Source organism: Coccinella septempunctata, chromosome 2 (genome assembly GCF_907165205.1).
Source record: "Coccinella septempunctata chromosome 2, icCocSept1.1, whole genome shotgun sequence".
NCBI lineage: Eukaryota > Metazoa > Arthropoda > Insecta > Coleoptera > Coccinellidae > Coccinella > Coccinella septempunctata.
Genome location: NC_058190.1, coordinates 2,632,190 through 2,657,252, shown reverse-complemented (window position 1 = coordinate 2,657,252; position 25,063 = coordinate 2,632,190). Strand labels below are relative to the sequence as shown.

At 35.5% G+C, this 25,063-nt stretch overlaps 1 protein-coding gene across 2 annotated transcripts; it reads right to left on the bottom strand.

The window, feature by feature from the left end:
* Positions 1-6,130: 6,130 nt before the first annotated feature.
* On the bottom strand, positions 6,131-24,138 carry LOC123307355 (ejaculatory bulb-specific protein 3-like). 2 transcript variants are annotated; one of them, XM_044889633.1, is made up of 2 exons: positions 23,910-24,138; positions 6,131-6,412 (listed from the first exon to the last, which is right to left on the bottom strand). In XM_044889633.1, exons 1-2 carry the CDS (start codon positions 24,103-24,105, stop codon positions 6,231-6,233), a joined length of 378 nt encoding a protein of 125 aa, XP_044745568.1. In that variant the 5' UTR covers positions 24,106-24,138; the 3' UTR covers positions 6,131-6,230. The 2 variants fall into 2 exon arrangements, with proteins under 2 accessions (XP_044745568.1, XP_044745569.1); XM_044889634.1 differs by lacking the exon at positions 23,910-24,138 and adding an exon at positions 14,250-14,459.
* Between the last annotated feature and the right edge of the window lie 925 nt (positions 24,139-25,063).

Genomic DNA, 25,063 nt, shown 5'->3' with positions numbered 1-25,063 from the left:
CAATTTTTTATAGAATTGACGTTATTATCATAGTTTTTATTGTTTCCTTTAAATTCTTCTTTAGGCTGTCACCAACACCGACTTCAAATTGTAAGGAAGTTTATTATAGTAAACTTTGCCGTAATAAGAGGAGCTTTTTTGACCCATCTTCATTTTTTGTTTAGGCAGTTCCAAACTTCTATGCCTGGTATTAGTAGGGCAGTTGTTAAATTCATTCCTGAGCTCGCTATAGTGTCTGGTAATAGACTTCATGACGAACACTTGTTGTTTGTTGTGTATTGAATTTATTCTGAAATGTAAAGTTGTGAAAACGACTTGAAAAGTTTTTGTAAAAATTAATTTTGATAGAAAAAGTGTCCCGGAATGAATGGATAATCCTTAAAAAATACCTCGGACTATTGAGTGATCTGAAAAATATATAAAAAAATCCTCAGCAGAAATGTACGAAGACGTAGAAGGACCCCATAATATTTCAAAAATGTTTTATGCTAAATTTTCCGACTTCAAACCCAAAATCAAACTAAATTCCGACTGCAATAAAAAAGGGAATGTACAGGACGTCAACAATTTTCGCCCAATTAGTTTACTCAGTTCTTTCGCTAAAATATTCGAGAGGCTTTTGATCGGGAGGTTTTGTATAAATTCAAATTATCTCTTACAGACAACATGGACAACAGGAGCACAATCAAAACAGCGATGTTTGAACTGGTAATTGATATTGTCGATGCTTTGTAGAATGATGAAGTCCCTATTGGTCTTTTTCTAGATTTGTCCAAAGCTAGAAAACGGACAACGCCCTTTGATGAAGCTCTCTTTTTGTAGTTTACGCCATTGTCAACTAGAATTGTTCGAAAGCTACTTGTCTGAGAGAGTACAGAGGGTTAGCATTTATGATGGAGAACAAGTTTTCATGTCAAAAGATAAAATTATCAATGTAAGAGTCTGTCAGGGAGGTAATCTGGAACACTTTATTCCTGGTTTACGTCAATACGATCGTAATATTTTGAAGTTTGTTGATGATGCGAATGCTTTATACGCAGTGAAAATATTAATTTGAGTATTGAACAGGTTCAGTCGGTTTTCAATTCGGTGCAGCTGTAGTGCATTAGGAATGAATTAATACTCAAAGCCACACTGAGTGCGTGATTTTTAGAACGATTCAGTCGAAGAAAATATATCCTCAATCGAAGACTTCACCTCAGTCAAATTTCTCTTCTAAAAATTTTAAATGGTATGATCGTGTGGATCAGGTCAGCAGAAAATTGAATAAAGTGCTGTACATGATCAGGGTATTGTCTCGTAGAGTGGACATGAATTAATGAAAATAATTTACTACTCAAATTTTGCTTCGATTCTTAGGTATGGACTGGTTGTTCAAACCGCATTTTCTTTTTTGTTTTATATTTGTTATTTGGTTCACAAACTTCATTTTTCATTTCATTTCAATTAATATCACTCATTTTTCGTATTTTCCCCGTACCTTCAAATCTGTCTTTCACGTCTTCGACGCACACATGGATCAACGCTCTACAACCAACAAGAATTTCAACAATTTCTGCAAAGCGGAACATCAAAGCCGAGAGCTTTGAGGTATGAAGGTATGGAGTGGAAGCAGCGAGTTGAATAGATTGTTCATTTTGCAAAAATACGCTTTGAGGGCAATATTAGGATTAAGATGTAAAGACTCTTGTAGAAGTCATTTCAGAAATAACTCTATGCACACTCTTCCAGGTCTGTATAAACTGGAGTGTCTTCTATCCTAAGAAAACATCCTGGATATTTCAAAGATTTTTTTAATAGAAACAATACAAGAATCATGGTCTATACCACTTTCCGAAGCAACAGTTGCATTAAATTATTTCTCATTTTCGATTTCCCATTTTCGATTGAGTCTGAGCATCTGGCAACAGGAGGTTTAATGAGTAAGACTATTCCATTCTTCTGATTCGTTCTTGAGGATTCCTCCTGCCTTGAAGAAAAAACAACCTGAATATTTCAGTTTATCATAAATGGTGAAGGTTATGACCTTTTAGGTATAATCTCCCACTCTTCCAATTCTAAAAAAACTTCGCTTGCCACTTTTCAAGAAATAAAAGGCTCCTTTGAAGCTGCTCTCAATGAGTTGTTCTTTGTGAAAGCGTCCCTTCTTACTGTATCAGCACTGAACTGAACATCATGATCACGCTTTGTAGCGACCCTCTTGAATTCAAAGCAGGCTCTTAAGGCTGCGTTCAGCACCTCTATTCTGGTCTCTCGCCTTTAAAGCTGCTCTCACTGAGTTCTGCTTGGTGAGGGCTACCTCTTATTCCTAACTGTGTCAACACTAATTTGAGCTTATTAAGAACATCATTACCCTCATAGACATATAGACATGGACTGCGCCTTCCTTTTCTATCTATGCATGAAATACGGTCAAAAAAAGTGACAGAGAGAAACGCACGTCGGGAATGCAGTTGTCTCTTTCTAGTATATTGATTGGTCCACACTCACCTCTATGTGAACAAAAAAGAGAAGGTAAATGCCCGACCATTATTTCTCTCTTTCTATAAAAAAAGCCAATTTCATGCTGATATTGCTCAGTCCATGTATCTATGTCTATGATTACCCCGCTTTGTAGTGACACTCTTAAATTCAAAGCAGGTGGCATTCTGTCACCTCGATTCTCATCTCTCACGCTCGACGATCTAATTGACATTGGAAAAACCATCGGATGTCATGCCAATCATCTTCGATTTCGAAACGTCTTTTGCAATAAATTTCGTAAATCGTTTGGACAAACAGTCATCCACGTGGTTTACCGATGGATCAAAATCAGAAAGGGGTACCGGCATTGGCGTATATGGACCTAAACTGAGGATCTCTGAAGCCCTGGAGAGTGAACCCTCTATTTTACAGATCGAGACACTGGATGTTTACGTATGGGCTCAGGAGTATCTTGAAATGAACCTCAAAAGGGCGCATATCTATATCACCACGGACAGCCAGGCCACGCTGAGTACCCTTGAATCAAACTGCCAGAGATCTCTGCTGACATGGGAGTGCCGTAATACAATAAAGCAACTGGCCAGAGACAACAAAGAGACTTTACTATGGGTACCAGGGCATTGCCGATGAACTTGCAAAAAGAGCATCAAGGTTAATATCTGCTGGACCTGACCCTTTCTGTGGGCTTGGAAAAGGCAGCGGTCCAACAATGGGAGTTGAACAACAGATTAACCCTCTGGAGAAACACTCCTGGACATACTTAGTCAAAGAAATTCCTGATGATTTCACCGACCTACACCAGAAAACTGCTGAAGATGTCACGAGCTGAGCTTCGGGTGATGGTGGGACTGCTGACAGGGCACTGTTGTTACAAATATCATTTGTACCGTATGGGTAAGTCAGCAGATGAGATTTGTAGGCTCTGTGGATCAGAAGCAGAAACAGTTGAACACATGGTATGCAAGTGTCTAGAGCTGGCGGACCTAAAAACCATGCATATGGGGAAACCAGTCCTAGGTACTCACGAGGTAAAGTCCAAGGTTCCTAAGAATGGTGTTTTGTCAACACCATTGACGACCTCCTTGGGTTCCTATGAATGTGTAGGATAGAGAACAAAAGATCTACGTGGTCGCAGTTCCCGAAAGGCTAATCGAGCCGCATAATAATCTAATTGAGATCATGACATCCGCCTAATAGATAAATTTGAGCTCGAATATAATGGGGTATTTTCCTAAATTTCAAAATATATGTCATAAAAATCCTTATAACTCAAATATCTCGAAATATATTTTTTTCGAATTTTAACATATTGCATTTTGTCTGTATTCGATTACGAAAATTCTGATTTCAGAAGTGCTCTTGTGAACATTCTACGTCATTTTTACAATCCGGCAACGCCCATTTGTGTCAGTAATGGTCATGAATATGGAGAGTAGAGAGAAGGAGAACGATCGCTGCTTTGAGACCACAGATTTTTTGTCCCCTAAAATATGTACCAATAGGGTAGTTCATGCTTTTGCCAACAGGCGCGCTGGCCATCACGAGAGTGCGAAATTTTGATGTACACAAATCAAATTGTAGTTGGCTCGTTGGCTGAGTGGACTGTTTCCCTGGTGACAGATGATAGGAATATTATTATTTTCGATTTTTGATAAGAGAACAACATATGACCATGGTGAGATGTTGAAGCGTGCGCTAGTATAAGAGTGTTTTGGCATCGGAAAGAAAAGGAGAAGAGATAAAATTTCCGAGAGCATTTTTGAGAGAAAATTGGGAAAAACCTTATCTCAAGAATCGACTCCGAATCAATTTGTGTGTCAAGAGCACTTTTGCGATGAAGATATCAAAAAGATGATGGATTCATTATAAACGAAATCGAAATTGTCATCCGTCGTGAGAAGTTGACTCTTCTGAATAAGAATATCTAACCAATAAAACTACATGGTTCAGAAGTAAATATTCTTGAAGAATTTTGTTGGCATAACATAATAATATATGGTTTATATCGGTTCTCAGCTGAGTATTGGCAACAGAATCTACTCTAATACCTAAGTGATAAATCTGAGACTGCTACCTTTTGTTGTCTTGATGTATACTACTCCTCACTACAGATATATATAATTTTGAAAATGATGGTAAACCAACTAACATAGCTGCTTTCAATAAACAATGATAAACACAAGTAGGTACAATTTTTTTGATCAGTGATTTCTTTTGAATTTCAGTGATTTCGACTTGCATTTTCTTGCATATAATTCAGAGAACTCATATTTAATATAGATTTGAAGAAAGGTATTTGAAAAATCATCAGAAAAACCATGATGACACATAACCTAAAATAAAATGAAGGCTGTTCATTTCAAATTGACGCTTGAATCCCCACCCCTTAACGATACCCGCTGCAATCGCAGCGACACCTATCCTGCGTTTCCTGTTTTCGGGGACACATTTTTAGTACGTCGATCGTTCTCCTTCTCTCTACTCTCCATAGTCATGAAAGTTTTCTGATCACCATAGATGTAATAAATATCAAGTTTGATGATCACATCATTCACATTTGACAAGAAAAACCCACAATGACACAAAATGTCATCGGTTTTAAGAAGGTAAAGACACAGATTACAGAAACAATTTTTTGTAATCTGTGGATATCTTCTTGATCGGTTCCAGTGTTGTCGAATTAACAAAAATTACTATATTTCAATAAAGTTTCGAAGGGTGTATTTCTGAAATGTCTGAATTTTTAAGCGAATCTTTTACGTGTTGAATAACTAGTAGAAAAGGCTTTCCATAAATAATCTCAAATTCGGTTTTGGAGTTTTAGGAAACTTGCCCATTCCTGCCCTTACGAGTCAGGCGTATCATCAGTTGATAAATTTCATTTTTTTTTCTCGAACACGGTAAGCTGTAGCAAGAAATTACATTATTCCTCATTTGTTGAGAATAGAACAAGCTATGCAAAATTCTTTTTTATTGTCAAATATTAATATCCTTGCGAAACAAGGTTCAGGGATGGGGGATTTTTCTACCACTGGCCATCATATAGAGGAACAGCAGTAAACATTTTTTGGGTGTCTTTTCACTAGCATTACATGTCTGCCTATTTTTATTCATGTCAGTTTTTTAGTTTTCACAATCATTATTCCAAGATTTTTCAACATATTTCGATAAAAATAGCGGCAAGATGACATCGGCGATTCAATTCTTTATATATTGCGAGAATGATTATAGTGATATATGCCAAAATTACGCTGAAATTCAGAATTAACTGAAAATTGTTCAATATTCCTAATATTACCTCTCTCGTGGTAATTTCTACTTTTCTCCTAAATTGAAGAAGGAGCAAGGAACAAGTAATTTTTTTCCTGAAATAATCATTTTAGCCCTTTAGGGTTAGCTTTCATTATGAAACACCCTCTAGGTAAGATAGTTCATCAGGAACATCTGTGAGTTCTTTGCCTTTCCCAGATATTGTGATGTTATGAAAAGGTTTTTCTCACTAAACTGGCAAGGGATGCACCCTAACATTTGTTATAAGAACTTAATTTTCTCTCGGATAGCTAGGGATAGAAGTAATTAATTATCTGGCGTTGTCCACTCTAAATGATTATACGTGTCGTGGCCACAGAAAAGAGAAATTAAACAATACAATTCAACTGACATTTTATTCTCTAAAGAATGCACATTTACACGTTCACACTAGAAGTTATTCCTTGAACAATACTACTCGAATTTGGGACGGATCCTCAGAATTTACCAAGTTCGGCTTTCTTCTTTCTGTACACCTGTGCAGGATCGTATTTCGCTTCCAATTCCGTATACAGATCGGGCTTCTCCTCCAACATGAAGTTGAGGGTCTTTTTAGCGTTTTCTTTCTGTTTTTTCGTACATCTCAAACACTCTGTTTTCAGGGCATCAGGAAGGTTTTCTGAAAAAAAAAAAATGTTATCAGTATCAAAGTTATGTTACCACACTCATTAAATGACAAACTGTAATCAGTAATCAAACTGTATCAGTGGCGGTCCCAGGCATAATTGTTATTTGAAATTCTTTAAAGTGTTTGTTGATATAAAATAGGAATATCTTTATAAATGTAATATAAAGGGCGAAATGAAATCATTTTTCGATATTTGAAAAAATATTTCACCCAAGTTCTCAAAGAGTAATACTTCTAGTAGTAAATCTCGAAATTTTACCGACCTCGATGTAACCATTCGGTCTTGAAGAATTTTCAACTGACCCCCATCTATTTGGAAACTTTCGGCAGGCATAGGTATACAGGGTGTCCCAAAACTAGTGAATCAAACGTCACACCACGATAGAGTAGACCAAATATTATCGAATTACACCAACATTAGTTTAACGAAAATGTACCTTTTCCAAAATAATCAGAATTTTATTAAAATACCTAAAGTTGCCGATTTTCGAACTATTTTTCTTAATCACAGGGTCAGTTTGTGAAAAAGGATATCGATTTTAAATTACATATATTAAACTGAGATTATTGTTTTATCTCACCTAATTGAAATTATTTTAAGTAGTTAATCGATAACCTAAGTAAATGTGAATTGAAACAATTGTTTTTTCTACACGATTTTTATTACTCAGAATAAACCCCTTCTATAGGGGTGATAATATGGGAGAAAAAAGCTATCCTTAATCACAAATTGGCCTTGTGATTGAAAAAATAGTTCGAAAATTGGCAACTTTAGGTTAGGTTTTTTCAGAAACGGTACATTTTCGCTCAAATAATGTTAGTGTCATTCGATAGTCTTCGATCTACTCTATCGTGGTGTGACGTTTGATTCACTAGTTTTGGGACACCCTGTATACTAGAAATATCATCGTAGATCTGAATGTGATATTCTAAAGAAGCAACTTTTCTATTGATAAATACCGAAATTTCATATTCGGAAACAGCAATTCTTTTAGTAATATATTTCATCGAGCTTGGTGCAACCGTTCGGTCTTGACGCATTTTTAACTTTTTAATAGGATTTGTTGAAGGTCAATTTTCGGTACACATATATCTCCCAGGAAAATCATCTTGTCATTACCCCTTCCAGATTCTTAGGAGTAGGTTCAAATGCTTGCTTATATATTTTGTTTCGGTACCAAATATTTCAGTTTACGTTCATCTACCTGAAGATGATTTTGTGGTAGCGAAACAAGTGCCGATGTTTAAAAATTCGTTATGTGAAAATCTTATACCCAATTTGTTTTGAGTTAAAAAAATGCATTCGTATTTAAAATAACAAAGTTGTTTTTCTTTCAATTTTAGTACAAGCGATAAAAATTGAATGAATATAGGGTAGTATTCTCAGTAACAAACCCTACACCGAGCCCTACACAGAACACAACTGGTTCTCCGAACTCGTACAAGCTACAAAACTTCTGAGGGGTACTCATGGTACTTACGGAGAATCAGGATAATATGATAATAATAATAATTCGCAGTCAAAAAAGCCTGGAGCAAGTTCTTATCATTTTTAGATGTTGTCGAAAATAAAGAACTTCTGGCACATTTTCGAAATCGACAAAATATCAAGACAAACGAAGATATCGTGAAACGGTTTCCACTAATAGACTTTTCACGAAAATTAAGGCCGTGGCTACTTTCAACATTTTCCTCTACCTATACAGGGTGTCTGAAAATAAATGTGAAGGACTTAGGGAGATGATTCCTCGATGAAAATAGGCATAAATGTTTTTCGAAAACGACTTCCCTTCCGAAATACAGCCTTCGGAAGGAGATGACGAGTTGACAGTTTTTAATTTTTTTACGCGTTCTAAAAAACATTGAGTCATAAAACTATACATAATATGAAGCACTAAGTAGATGTTATTCATACAATTATTTTAGATTTCAAAACTTTATTATAAGTGGATGAAAATAACAACCGCTTATGGTTTTCCTTCGGAAATTGTTTTCGCGGGATAGATTTTCGAAACATAAAATTCTCCTATGGTTTGCCATTCAATTGGAGACAAAGCTGTTGCAAAATTTCGATACAGTCGATTCTTTTCTCGGAATAAATAAAAATTTACAAGCAGTATACCTACGAAGGTCTTTGAGACAGAGAGTTGATGCATGGTTACTCCATTCATTTTTATTTTAGCACTCATGGCCATGGAAATTTGACACATTTCACTCTGTATATTACGAAAATGTGGGGTTATGACGCTTGTCAAAACATTTTCCAGTTTTAAATCAACGCTATGTTGCCTGTTCTACGTGAAAGTTTTTGTTATTACGTATTTTATCACAATGTCGAATCTCTTCGGAAAATATGTGACGAACATAATTGAAGTTTATACAAACTGATTGAAGGCATACCAAATCCAGTTATTTGCATGGAAAATACAAGAGATCAGTATAATATCATAATATGCACTAGCTTGAGGTTTCCCATTCAATTCTGGAGAAAAATGTCTCTTTCAAAAGTTCGATACAGTCGATACTTTTCTCGGAATAAATAAAAACTTAAAAGCAGCTCTGATCACTGTTCATTCCATGTAAAAGTGTTCCACAGAATTACTATCTCCCGCTAAAATATACTCCATTCACACTTATTTTAGCAGTCGGTTGGCCAAGAAATAATTTTCTTAAGTTTTTGTAACTAGAACGGAGTACGGTTGACACTAATGTCACAACGCCGTTGCCACAACTAATATCAATTTTTATTACGAAAATGCCGAAAGTGATTGAAAAAAGAGACAGGGTTTCAGGAAGTGCTATTTAGAATTCAGGTCCGCTCATTCAAATAGTTATACCCTGATATTCTAAAATCCACAATACGTCAGACGGTAGCGAACATATTCAATGTAAGAGAATTTATATAATATTTCAGCAGAATATTTCCACAATCAGAAAGATTGTGAATGAAGAGGATGACAAAGAATTTCCTTCTATTGGGAGACCCAAAAAAGTGGTGGCATTCGAGAATTTTATGTTTGAGTGAATTAATGCGAAAAGTTTACTACAGGATTTTCGATGAATATCATCGTAGAATAAGTTCCCGAAAATTGATTTTTCCATTTTTCATTTGACTTGTCCTATACATTGTAAATGTCTTGAGGTACCAATAAATACCTAATTATTATTATTATATCAATGTATTAAGATGAAGAGCCACAAATACGCGCCAGTTGTCCTGTAAATTGTTTATTCATGTGAACTTTCTGTTCAAAGGTGAAGTCCATTTTGACTTGAAACTTCCTTAAATTCCTTTTACTTATATTGATGCAAGATGATTTTTGTTGAAGAATTTAACATTTTTGTAATAATCTGTTAATTCCTTCGGGAGATACCCATTCCCAATCAGTGCGTCATATGCATTTCATCTTCGGGTTAATAGTTTTGAAATATATTTTGATATTACACTGATCTCTTGTATTTTCCATGCAAATAACTGGATTTGGTATGCCTTCAATCAGTTTGTATAAACATGAATTATGTTCGTCACATATTTTCCGAAAAGATTCGACAATGTGATAAAATACGCAATAACAGAAACTTTTACGTAGAACGGGCAACATAGCGTTGATTTAAAACCCAAAAATGTTTTGACAAGCGTCATAACCTCACATTTTCGTACTATACAGAGTGAAATGTGTCAAATTTCTGTGGCCAACCGAGTGCCAAAATAAAAATGAATGGAGTAACCATGCATCAACTCTTTGTCTCATAGACCTTCGTAGGTATACTGTGTGTAAATTTTTATTCACTACGAGAAAAGTATCGACTGTATCGAAATTTTGCAAGACACTCTTCTTATCCAGAATTGAATGAGAAACCATAAGAGAATTTTATTTTTCGAAAATCAATACCACGAACGTTGTTATGTCCTTCGCATTTGTTTGTGTTTAAGACTGAAATTGGAAATATTACAAGAACGAATAACACAAGAGTGTAGGCTAATTTCCGCCAATGTAATCAGATATGTCCAAAACGACTTTCAGTTTTTTTAAGGGCATTTTCAGTTTGGACAACGGTGTGAGCATTTATTCAAGAATCTATTCATCGATGAAGTCATATCTCAAATAGACTTGTGACTGTAAATAAATCCAAACCAAATGCAACGAACCTTCAGCAAACTTCTTTGGTTTGTTTTTGTTTTTATTTACTAAGAAGTAAGAAGTTATGGGTTCTCATGAAAAAGTGCTCTATAATCAGGAACGAAAACAAATCAATCGAAGATTTAATCATTCAGTTCCATGGATAATTATTCAGGGAATTCAGTTTTTTCGCTTGACTTTGAACACGAGGAAAGGGAACCTTGACTTGATTCTCACTATTTACCGACTCCACTAGAACTGGTTCTACTGGCCTCGGCTTGAGCTTGCTCCTTATTTCCCTATTACGTTTTCCGATCTGAATAAAATTACGTCCAACAACTTTAATAATTGCTCTATTTTCTCAGTCGTTGATGTGCGAAATATCGAACCGCACATAATATATTATCATAGAATTCGATCGATGAAAAATATTATAATATCTCAAACTAAAACACGAAATTTTTCGGAAGTGGCTATTAGTATGGAAATATTGAATCTATTTGGATATACAGGTTCAGAACAAGATATCCCTTGCATCTAGTTCTGAAAGTATGAAAAGACAGTCAAAAGAACTAACAAACATATGGACTTTCATACTTATACTGAAATAAACTGCTCCACAAGAGTTAGGAATATCGTATTCAATCATTTTTAAAAGTATGTAATCTTCTAGAAAATCAGTGTAAAATCATTTAAAACTCAATAACAACTTGAATCGATCCAATGAAAATCAGTATGAGACATTTCGTCAATCTAGTCGCCTTTTCTATGAAGTTTGGTTTTTTGCATATTATTATTATTATTATTATTGTTACATATAAATGAAGGCTGAGGACTAAGTCCTATATAAGCCTAAAAACTAAAGAAATCAATAAGCCGACTGAGTGCATGCAGAGAAAAAAAAGAAAAAAAAACAATTAATATATGCGTGGAAACAAATTAACCAAATAAGCAACTGTCTATTTTGTTTTTAAAACAATTCACATATGCTTCATGAATGTTCTTATTTTGAAGTGAAGTCAGTTTATCAACGGCTTCGATTTGCAACGAGTTTTCTGAAAATGCCAAGACGTAAATTAACAAATACTGAGGCTAATAGGGCTATCGGAATGCTACATGGTGGACTAACTCAGGTTGTTGTAGCGCAAGGGCTCCAAGTCAGCCAAAGTGTGATATCTCGACTTTGGAATAGGTTCAGGGAGACAGGTTCCGTGTTGGAAAGACCAAGGCTTGGTGGGCGACAAAAAACAACACCTGCTCAGGATCGTTTCATCACCGTTTCGGCGAGAAGAAACCCTACATCTACGTGTAGAATGCTACGGAATACTCTTCAAAATGCAGATGGGGTCCAAATTTCCATCGAAATCATCAGACGACGTTTGAGAGAGGTGAATCTAGGTTCTAGACGTCCATTAAGAGGAGTTCCATTAACACGTAAGCGTCAAAGACTGGAATGGACAAGGCAACATATCAATTGGAACGATCAATGACGTAGTGTCCTTTTCACTGATGAATCCAGATATGGACGATTTTCGGATTCTCGAAGAATAAGGGTATGGACATCCCCACGCATACCCCGTAATCTTCGCTATGTCCAAGAAGTCCATCCATTCCGAGGGGGTAGTGTTATGGTATGGGCCGGGATATGTTTCAACGGGCGCACAGATCTACACATTTGTCCTGAGAATATGACCGCCTTATACTATAAGGAGCATGTCATTGACAATGTGGTGCCAAATTTTCACGCTGCTATTGGTGAAACTTTCCAATTTCTAGACGATAACGCTAGACCGCACTGTGCAGCCATAGTTGAGAAAGCGCGCGAGTAGCTTGGTATTCCACATTTACCAATACCTCCGCACTCACCAGATTTGAAATGCATAGAACATGCATGGGATATGCTCCAAAGGAGATCAGATAATCATCAACCTAACCCAGAATCCTTAAATGATCTGAGAGAGCTTCTGCCCCGTTTATGGAACCAAATTCCTCAAGAAATGTTCAACAACCTCGTGTGTAGTATGCAAAGAAGATGTCAAGCTGTTATTGATGCCCGTGGAGGCCATACATTGTATTGATAGTCTTATAATGCTTGAATTCTCTGGGAAAAAAATTTCGTTGTGTTGGGTGATTGTATAAATGAAGAAAATCAATAAATCACTCTGTATCTTGGTAGAAAAAGGACGATATATAAAATATGGGTTATTTAGAAGCACCTATGTGTCTTTTGCCTAGCTTGTTTGTATTAATTTCCCAATGAATCACCCTGTATACAAAGTGACCAATTTTAAAGGATCCACTCAGGTACCTACTTCTCTGATAAGAGACAGGAACATCATTTCATGTTTAAGAAGATTTTTCGAATAGGGAATATACCTACATTTTTCTAGCAGAATATAATATTCGTGAAAAACTGAAAATATTTTGCAAAAGATGCATTTGTACATAATTGTGAATTTTAAATGGTTTGTCTGTTTTTTGATTTGATCTTTCCATGAATATTCACTTCTTCAAAACAAATATGCTCAGTATTTTGTGTGTAGAAGGTTTTCATAACCATTCTGAAAATCAAACACGAATCCTAAAGACATTCATTTTATGGCAACAACTAGAAAGGCAAGATGTTCACAAAGAATAAGATTCTGCAAAAAATTAATATTTTCTATTGCAAAATCTACTTGACCTTGAAATGAAAATAAATTATATCACCAATAATATTCTCTTGTGACAAGTGTGCCATGCAAAGTGAAATTTGAATTCCTTAGAATAACTCATGGAGTTTTTCATGGCAATAACGAAATTTCTCTGGAAGGTGTAAAAAGCATAGATTCTGGGGCTTGAAAGAAAAATCATGATATTCTGAGTACTGCCCTGAAAATATTGATATTTCATTAGCCGTTTGAAAGAGCTTCCTGAAGTGAACAAACCCATAAAATTTGATCGAAATCGGACTTTACATTTCAAAGTTGGCTATCGCAAGTTTAGCCCAATTTTCATGCATCACCCCGTATCTCCGAAACAAAAAAGTTTTTCTGAAAGGCCTGGATGACCCGCGTTCACCATTAGGCTATGGCCAACGACTCATGAAACACTCTGTATAACTCACTGTATTTTCAGCATTGGATACAAAATATATTCCTATTGCAAGCAGTTCATTGTAAACCATGTTTTTAAAATTTTTATCAACTGAAATGAACTATGCAAGCAGAATAAAGCAATTATCCATTGGAAGGTGTTGAATGTATTAGGAGTTCATGGTGGCCACTTTGAAGACCTTTTCTGAAATTTTTATTCACTAAAACTGTAGTTATTTTCAAATTGTTCATTTCTCATGTTTTTTTTTCATTACAGTTCAAGAAATGAAGTGAATGTTAGCAATTTCGTGATTAAAAAGACTCTTGAGTCATTGTGAAAGCAATTAATCTTTTTTCTTAATTACAATTCACAATGCTAAAATTTACTTCATTACTCGGTATTAACTCAGAAATAGCGATGTTCTAACTGTGGAATTTTGTAATGAAAGAAAACGAGAGAAAATACCAATTTTAAAATATCGTTTCATTGAATTAAATTTTTACAAAGGACATTCAAAGTGGCCTCCATGAGCTCTAATACATGGTCGACACCTTTTAATGAATGATTGCTTTATTCTGCTAGCATATCTTAATTCATCTCTACATGTTTCCCAATTTCAGTGTTTTACTCACTTCTGATAGAATTTCCTTGAGGTGTACAAGGGGCCCTTTCCATGAAGCAGTTTTGATAATTCATTAATAACCTTTCACTACGAAAAATTTCATCCAAATCGATATTATCGAACTTAGAATCGTACGTTTCGATCGACAGCACACTGGTCATAACAAAGCTGACAAGTAAAACAAATATTTCGAAATTCATCATCTTGTTCGAGAAATTGATTTTTCCAGATTGGAGCGCTATTTATATTGGAGAGAGTGGGTAATTTTTTTACTCAGAATTATCTCAAATTGAATTCATTATTTAATTTGATTTTCATCGTCAACAAATTCTATGGAATGAGAAGTGGTCAACACGTGAAGGATCTTGAATTTTTTGTTGAAGTAGTTATTCCTAGAACAAATTGGAAGCGAAAAGAAATTGGAATTGGTTATTTTGCTGTTGAAACTCTTAACTCCATCATCCTTTGTAATGTTTACTGTATAGTATTTGATCAATTAGGTACTGAAGCAAGAAGAAGAAGACTACATGAAGAAGATCAGTCTGAAAAGATCTCATAAATGTTAGACAATGATAAATTTGCTTGAATTTTTCAACATCCAGAGCTCAGATTGTTCATTTGGGGGAGTTAAAAATCAATTGACGGGTTCGGAGTTTTCATTTTGTGTTATTAGTTGAAGAAGTATTTATTTTATTTCAGACTTATGCTCAACTCTGTATTTCGTACACAATTTTCAGAATAACATCATACGAGCGATGTCGTGGTTACTATATGGTCTGTATTCAGAAGGTATGAAATGACGTCATGAACGGCGGATCAGTCATGCCAACAGTAACCGCCATTGAATGCGCAAAAAAAAAGCGGTAGATTTCTGACGATTTATCTTATACTATGCTACGTTTCTGGTTGCACTATCGATTTATTTCAATCTTTTTTTTTGGCCAAAAAGTTCGGTTAACTCCAGAACCTTCAGTTTTGGCTGTCTTCGATTTTCTCTTCTGTTATACCCATGCATATTTAATTGGTTTTTCATAATCAGATCTTTTTAGAACAACCAAATTTTTATATTGAAAGGTTCCTGTCAAAATATGCCCAATTGTAATTGAATTTTCTTGAGGATGAACATGATAATGTGTCCTGTCAAAATGTGCCCAATTGTAATTGAATTTTCTTGAGGATGAACATGATAATGTGTCCATGTTAAAGAATGAACTCAATGATTTGACTAATGATACCATCTTAGTGGAAGACATTATACACAACCTTGGTTTAAAATTTTCTGAAGATGATCGTGGAAGGAATTGAATCGAATTGCTTTCACGATAAGATTGAACTTTTAGGTACAAAGCCTACATTTGATGCAGAAAACAAGAATTGTGACTATTTTTGAAATAAACTTGGATTTAAAAAAATGTTACTCTGTGTTTGATCAATAAAATCAAGACTAAAGTATGAAGAAACTAGGGGCTTTTTTAGTTGATAATTCAAGGATAATCAATCACATAATACTATAATTACATAAGTGGATAACTAATTTGTCTTCATGTGGGAAATTCTGTTGTGTTGTTAAAGGACTGATTACTCATGATATGATTCAAGTTATTCATTCATTCATTCATTGCTGTAAAAGACATAAAAAGAACACACTTATATATTCTTGGGGCTAATTGCGACTGTGTGCCCTCCTGTGGCTGAAGAGACCCAACCGTGACCTACAGATCCTTCCACACTCCGGGCATGGATAGTCACCAACCAGATCTGGCCGCCGCTGAATTCTTCTCGAGTCTCCATTATAACTGTAGATCATAGACCTCCACTGTGACCTGTCTAACGCTAGTTGTTCCCAGTTATGATTGGCATTAACTGATTTTAGGGATTGATGTAGTGTATTCTTAAACCCCTTATCCTGGCCTTCTGGTTTCCGGGCTCCCTCTGCCAATTCGCCATACAGAGCTATTTTGGGGAGTCTTGTGTCTTGCATCCCCAGAATGTGGCCGCTCCATCTGAGTCGGGCCCTCGTTACTTGAGTCTCAATTGTTGTACAACTCGCGCGTTGCAAGACTTCTGCATTCGAAACTTTGTAGAACCATCTGATGTGCATCATCTGTCTTAGATGACGTTGTTGCGTTTGTTCAAGCTGTTTAATATGTCGCCTGTAGGGCGTCCAGCTTTCGCTTCCGTAAAGAAGCGTTGGGAGGACGACTGCTTTGTAAACAGCTGTCTTGGTCTTCAGATTGAGGTCGTGATTTTGAAACACTTTGACCTGCAGCTTCCAAAATGCCCATGATGCCGTGATACAGTAGTGTATTTTCGTGTCTAGGTTAGCCATAGTATTTATGAAGCGTCCCAAGTATTTGAACTGCTCGACCTGCTCTAGAGTTCCATTCTCCAGGCTGATATCTGTTTGAAGGCTTTCTGTCACCAGTAAAAACTAGTATTATTTCGACAATCTGGCAACGATGTTGTACTTCTGACGTCATTTTATTCCTAAGACGAACCAAGTCTAATAAAGCTTTAGTTCGAAGAACAATCTGGTATTATGAACAATAATCTGAATCTAAATTTGCGACAACTTTTCAATCCAATGAAAGCTATCCGCAATATCCATGAAAAAACTCATGAGAAATATCTTTTAACGCACAATATCACGTGAACTTTCCCATATCAATATATCAAATGATCGCCGCATAATATTTTCAGCAATGTGATCCAGAACTAACGTCAGGAAAAGGAATATCTATTCGTTTTATATCGCAGATGATGGAATATACTCCATAAAATTTGTCAAATAAAGTTTTCGTATAAATTTCTCCCTATGTGGAAGCTTTCAGTCAATAAAACAGGACGAATATCTGCAAGTATTATTGACGTATGAGAAATTTGAATCAGCTCCCTACGTTGAATAAAAATCCAGATTGATTTTCCGTGAAGCATTACACGGTTCATCTTTATGTCTCTTCCATTTTAGTTGCAACGTTTTCTAGAACCAATGTTTCCAATGGTGTACTCACAAAGTGAGTCAATTCTTCTCAGTCAATTTCTTGTGGGTAATATTACCTGAGCAAATAAAAGGAGACTATTTTACCTGTTAAAAACAAGACAGATCATTCAAACTTTGGCAGAGTCGACACTAATAAGCGGATAAGCTAAAATCGTTTTTGACTTTATAAGGTGGTTTGAAAATGATGGAAGTACCCAATTTTTATATCATATTCTAAATCATACTTCGAAACACCACTTGTCATAATTTGTCTCTTTTACGTAGGCCACTTTTCCCAACAAGTCTTTGCAGATTTTGGATCACTCTGTTTGGCCGAAAGACTCTGCAATTTTTTGGAAAATGACTTTCAATGTCAATAACTCAATTTTTTTCGAATTGCAAGCCTTAAATATTATTTATCGGACACCCTAGTGGGTGATTTTTCATTTTAAAGGAATTTTTTGAGCCTAAAATGAATACTAAAATTTATTCATTAAGGACCTGAAATGCTTTACATTTGAAAATGTCTCAATCGTAGGTATATATTTTGGTTCCATGGTTCCTCTGCTTTCTTCTAAACGAAATTATATTATGGTTGTGAAACCGTGATTGAAATCGTAAGAAGTAATAGTGAGCAGTAATAACTGTCTAAAAAATGTTTGTCATTTATTTGATATTCCATTAAATCATATAAGTACTGATTCAACTGAACTCAATTGGTTCTGAGACATTGACTCAAATTAAATAATTTCATTAACAAGTTCCAATAATAAGTCATCATTATAATTTTCTTTTAATGTTAAGGCAGTCGTCCCAAGTTCATTTTCTGTGAGAGTGAAACACTGTTATTGCTTTCTTGGAGGATGGTGAGAGGAGTTTCTAATTGTGACAATATAGTTATCACATCTAACTTTTGATTAACTTGAGTTTTGAAACATCTTCCACAATAACTATTACTCGATGCGTAATTCTACAGAGTGAGTGAGTCTTTGACTTGTACTTTATTTTAACACAAGATTCCTGGTGTCAAAATAAACACTTTTTGCCCTGAACAATTTTTCCAATTCGGTTCGGTTGAAAAGATACAGGCTATTGAAAATCCCTAAAGAATGTAATTTTCAGTTAGGTACATCTCCTAAACGGATTCATCGAATGAAATAATTTTTCGGAATATAGTTTTTTATTGAGGTGATGAATCTTCTCTGAACACAAAATTCAACTCAAATCTTTCAGTTTCTCAAGACCATTACATACCATAAAACAACAGGAAATTTAAGGAATCCAACTATCAAAAGCGAGTTGAACGCTCACTAATGGGACAATTTTGGAAAATGTTTTCGAGTAATTTGCTATTCAAGATCACAAAACGGGGTACTTTTGCTGAACGCCACTCTGTTCAGAAGATCCACAGAATTAACCTCAAAACATAACACAGAACTGATGTGTATGGTGTAATAGATTGAATTTGTTATTTCATTCTCAGTTCATAAAAGTTTTGTTTACAACGGGATATACACTGGTTTTTGAAGAAAGAATGTACTACCCCTGTTTTTTGTTCTTGTCAAGCTTTTCAATAATAGTTTTATTCTTTTTTAGAGTCTTTCTGAAAATATGTACCGAGAAATGTTTTATTACAACACAAATCAGCAACACTGAAAACTGAAACACATATATAGTCCATTCAAGAATGATTGACATCTCGGGTGGCTATGGAAAATTGAATTTAAGTTGGTAATATCCCATTAGTTGAGATTTTGTGTTTCGGAATTTAGGTTGGTGTTATGTGATCTATATGGGAATCTATGCACTGACCGACGATAATTTGAATTTTGTACTGCTTTTTATGTTCTCAATTTAATCGTACAAATTGAAAAAATTATTGTAACAATTTTGGATGCTGATTAATAGGCTCAGAATATCAATATTTTTTTTTCAAATACTATTTTAGGTTATATTTATATATTTCAGTGCTGTGATTGGAACTATAGAAATTATTGAATATCTTTTGTGACCAGATATTAAACTGCGTCTGGACTTTCAGGGCCTACTGGGATGTCAATAATTCATGAATGGACTATATGTACTCACAAGAAAACTGAATTTATTAAGTTCGTTTGCAATTATGATTTTTTTATTGATAACGTATTTTTCCTTTATTTATTTCAACATTTTTTGTGACGGAATGAAAAGTTTGTTGCGATTTACCACTACCCCATTTATTCAACAACGCGGAAATTCAGAATCCACTCAGTAATCTGAGTGAATTCAAAAAATTCCTATATATAGTCCATTCAAGAATGATTGACATCCCAGTAGGTCTTGGAAGTCCAGACGCAGCTTCATATCTGATCATAAAAGAGCTTCAATAATTTCTATAGTTTTAATCACAGAACTGGAATAAACAAATATAACCTAGAAAAGCATTTGAAAAGAAGAAATATTCGAATTCAGAGTATATTAATCCGCATTCGGAATTAATAGAATAATGTTTCCAATTTGTACGAATGAATTAAGGACATAAACAGCAGTACAAAATTCAAATTATCGTCAGTCAGTGCTTCAGTGCATAGATTCACTTATAATAGATCAATGTTAATTTACAATACCAACCTGAATTCCGCTAAACTAAATCTCAATTTATGAGCTATTACCAACTTAAATTCAATTTTCCATAGCCACCCAAGATGTCAATCATTCTTGAATGGACTATATATGAAATGAATCGAAGAAAACTGAAAAGCACGTGTACCCCTTCCTCTTATTCTACAACATATTCATACTAACTTGCAACGGCGATGCGATTCTAATATTCCCACCCCTAGGGTATGCTGGGTGATTTTACAGCGTATTCAAAGAAGCTTCGATATTATATACACTGCGCAAAAAAATTTACGCACATTATGGAAATCTCAAATTTATTCTACAACTGAAGGTGTTCTCAATGATTATTTTTATCAGAATTATGCATGCATATGTTATCCACTTTCAACGGTTTTCTTCAATACAGATGTTTTTTCCCAGCAGGAATAAAAAAAGATGATATTATCAGATTTTGAATGTATTGGCTCCATTCTAAAATCAGTTGTTCTCGATCAATTCTAGTGATCAATAGTTTTTCTTTCGTTTGATTTTCTACACTCGATCGCCTAGTGGTCGTTGATAATGGAGCTATGAATGCTGATAAGTATATAAGGAACATTCTTGAAGAGCATGTAGTGCCATTTGCCCCATACATTGGTGAAAATTTCATTTCATGGACGATAATGCCAGACCCCATCGTGCGCGCATCGTTCAGGAGTACCTTGAAGAGGTTGAAGTCTCTCGAATGGAATGGCCAGCAAGAAGTCCAGATCTCAATCCGATTGAGCAGGTTTGGGACAACCTCAATAGGAGGCTGAGAAGTTCAGAAAATCATCCAGCAACTCTTAATGACTTAGGAATCCAACTCGGAGAAATCTGGGAAGGATTAGATCAGAACATTTTAAGATCACGCATTTTGAGTAGAACCGTCGTTGCCGAGCTGTAATTAACGCAAGGGGTGGAAATACCAAGTATTAAATCACTTATCAGCATTTCAGTATTTTGAAAATTGTTCATTTCTCTTCTTTCACATAAGATTCGATGAAATCCTGAATTTTTCTTCCATTTAATGTGTCTTGTTCCGTTCAAAACCTTCCCGAGAGAACATAAAAAATAAGTTATAATGTCAATATAGAGTTAACTTTCATTGAAATTGAGATTTTCAGAATGTGCGTTAATTTTTTTGCGCAGTGTATATTGATATATCACCGAACTCTTAAATTCACTAGGAATTACGAATATTATATTTTTATGGCCAGAAAATCACTATTCTACAACTACTTTTGAACGGTACGAATTCCCTCTTTTATGAATCGCCTTTGTCATGTATGTGCCATGTCAGTGCTACGCTACTTTGGTGGGCGCTCCCACTAACTATAAACGAATGACCCCCTTTTCGTCATTTTCCTTGATTTGACTTGAACGGACTCTTCTATCAGGCCTACTTAAAGAAGTAAATTGAACCAATATAAAAAGCACCTATCAACCTGGAGAAATTTGCGATCGCAACTTTCCAACGAGAGCCCAAAAGAAAAAGATGTATATAATTATATTAACAACAAATTCATAAACATTCGATCCGATAATTTGATTTGAACACACGCGCTATTGTTCACCTTAGGATGGCCATACATTTACAATAAAGGTTTAACTTTTTTGTCTGTCAAGAGGTGAACCTCGGCCGCCGAAGAAACTCCAGAGGTGTAGGGGCTCCAAGTTCTCAAGATAAATAAACGCTACGTGTATGGAAGGCTTTATATTACCGAATGGTAGGCCGAGTATAGTGAGGACTCGCGATGTCGCAGTGAGACTCACTCTTGAACTGATTTCTTGCCACTTTTCTTTTCTTGTAACTTTTCGACCCGCAATATCTCGCGAACTATTCGTTGAAGGAAGATGCTGCAAAGAGCATTTTTCGTCAGGAATAAATACCGAAGATGAGGGTCGTATTCATTTGTATATCGATTTATTTCAAGACAGTCAAGAGACCTCTTCAAATGGAGCATATTTTTGAATCAAATTTACAATATTGAAGCTGTGGGTTACCCTTGAGAATTGGATACATGCCATGGAGGTTTTTTTAATAGAACTTCCTGAGCTCTACAAAATTCTACTTCGTCATTTTCCTCTATCTCTTATAGTTTTCTCAGCGTCGTTCATAATAACCGTACAGAAATGGACTCCTTTCAACACTTTCAATACTTATCATCATATTTCAAGCGGAATCATTAACAAATTTTACATACACAAACCTTGAATCGCTCTATCTATTGAAAAATCCGTTGCGTAGTTCAGAAAATCTCAGTATACATAAGAACAGACAGACGGAAAGCGACTTTGTTTTATGATATAATAACTGACAAAAAAACTGCAACACCCAAAAGGAGCTGTTTAAATTTCAAATTTTTTTTAGTGAAACATAGATAGTATAGCAAGGAGTAAATGATTAAAATTTGGAGAATGTGTTTGTCCAACGCGGTTATCTTTACACCCCTCAACACGTCTTGGCATTGATGCAAGAAGGTGGTCTATTTCTTCTTGAGGGATACTATCCCAAGCTTCCTGTACTTCATGCTTCAGAGCCGCCAAAGTCCATGAGGGCTGGGGTAAATTTCCAAGCCTTCTACCCATGATGTCCCAAACATGCTCTATGGGCGAAAGATCGGAGGATTTGGGCGGCCATGGCAAAAGATTCACATGGGTCGCTTCAAAAAAGTTTAAACTAACTGTGGCAACATGAGGTCGAGCATTATCTTGCTGAAATATTGGATTCTCAAGTCGGTTAAGGTAAGTGAGAACATATGGCTCCACTATTTTTTGAAGGTAACGCAGCGCTGTCATGTAACCTCGAATAAAGACTAAAGTTGACCTTCTTCCATGTGCAATAGCAACCCATACCATAACGCCTACTGCCTGGTGTACATCACGCTCAATATCAAAATGAGGTTCACATCTTTCCCCTCGACGTCGTCTTACCCTTCTTCGGCCATCATGTGCACCCAAGGAGAATCTAGATGAGAGACCTGATGCCATTCTACATTCCAATGTTGTCGTTCTCTGCACCACTGTAATCGTTGCTGTCGATGCTCAACCATAAGAGTTAACACAATATGTGGTCAATAATGTTGCAGTCCAAATGACCTTATACGGCGGTAAACCGTTCGAACAGTTACAGGATGGCCATGTTTTCCTAACCACTCATCAGCTTAAGATCGAGTTGTCGCAAATCGGTCTCTAATGGCCATAAGTCTTAGACGCCGATCTTGAACTTCATTTGTGCCCCTTCAACGTCCGGTGCCTACTCTTCTTCGATTTTGGGCATTATCAAACCACGCTTGACAACATCTCATAGCAGTAGTTGGATTTCTGTTCGTACGGTTACCGATTTCTCGAAATGACAACCCTGCCTCCCGTAGACCAATAATTCGACCTCTTTCAAATTAACTTAGCTGGCGATAAATTCCGCATACACGTGCTCTAGGCATTTTAATAACAACTAAACATCGATATTGGATCTCCTCGAATAGCTGGTTTGTTGTAAAATTGAAAAAATTTGCAAAAACTACAATATTCAAGTGTCAAAAAACTTCACGATTTTTTTCCGAATTTTGATCATTCACTCCTTGCTATACTATCTATGTTTCACCAAAAATAAAATTTTAATTGAAACAGCTCCTTCTGGGTGTTGCAGTTTCTTTGTCAGTTAGTATATGTAGTGATAACGATGCCAGATGTCTCTTACAGTACAACAAAAGTAACAAAAAACATGATTAGAGATGGAGAAACTATGAAGTCAGAACATTCCATACAACTTGAGAAAGAACGAGAAGACATTTATACCAATTATGTAGGTAAAGATACTCATGATATGGCATAAATCATAATCCTCAAAAGGTGGTAAGTTAATTGACAACCCCTCGTCAAGGGCAATTGATACCTTTTTTGTAATTTCACAACAATTCAGACCGGTAACTTGAAAAAATGTACAGCAGCAGCCAAGAATTACATTATGACACAGAATATCAACCTCCAAAATTCCATAGCCTACTTGACGACGACTTCATTTCAATACATATTATTGCGGCGCCAATTACTCTAATGAAAACTCACTTTTGATGGCTGCGCCCTGGGGGGTGCAATTTCCCCTTTCCATGAAGCATTCGTGGTAATTCTTGATTAGCCTTTCACTTTTGAAAATTTCGTCCAGATCGATGTTGTCGAATTTCGAATCATACTGCTCTTCCTCGCATGTTACCAACACAGCACAGGTAACCACTAATACAAACGTTATTGAATGCATCTTCATGTGTCTCAACAGTGTTCTGCACAATTTGATGTGATAATCAGCTTATATAGGAAAGAGAGAGATGTAACTCGATTTACCTAACAAAGAAAATATTTCCATAAAACATAATACATTCGTGGTCATTTATTGACAATGAATTCATTTAATTATCAATAGAGAAAGCAGTAAAAAAAGTGAGCAAGGACAAATTAAAAGGAATGGAAATCGCAATCAGATCGAATCTTATAACTATTAGTCAGAGCAAAAATTATTCAAGAGGTAATTGTGGAGGAACTTCCATATCAACAATTAGATGAAGGAACGTTATAATATGATTTTTTCAACCAGCCGACAATTGCTTGATACACTCAAATTGCATTGTAATGAGCTATCAATGATATCGAATTATGTAATAAAAAAATTATAACTTGTTTTCGAAATACTGGATGTCAAATATAAAAAGTGCAACTTTTCTTTCAGAATTTCTTACAATTTCGAGAATTGACAAAAACGCCTATGTACTGTGACTCCCCATGAACTATAGAAACACCCATTGCTTTGATTCTAATAGCCTTTTCACAGATTGAGTTCTCCCGTTACCACATGAAGAAATCGTGACAACTGCGATCACCCAGATTATATGATTATAATTTTCGAGTAATGAAAAAGTTCACGCATTTCATCGTATATATGTCGTAATTTCAATGAACAGAAAATTTCATTGATGTAAATTCAACATAAAATCAGCGTTCGTAACGATGGAATTAAGTAATATCATTCTACACCTATTTCAGAAATCGTCAACTGTATTTCAGATTAGTCAATTCGATTTCAGAAAGCGTCAATTGTATTTCAGATTAGTCAATTCAATTTCAGAAAGCGTCAATTGTATTTCAGATTAGTCAATTCAATTTCAGAAAACATCAAAGACGAATTTTGGCGCTAGTGGTTAACTATGGTTAGGTTGTAGTTACTTGGG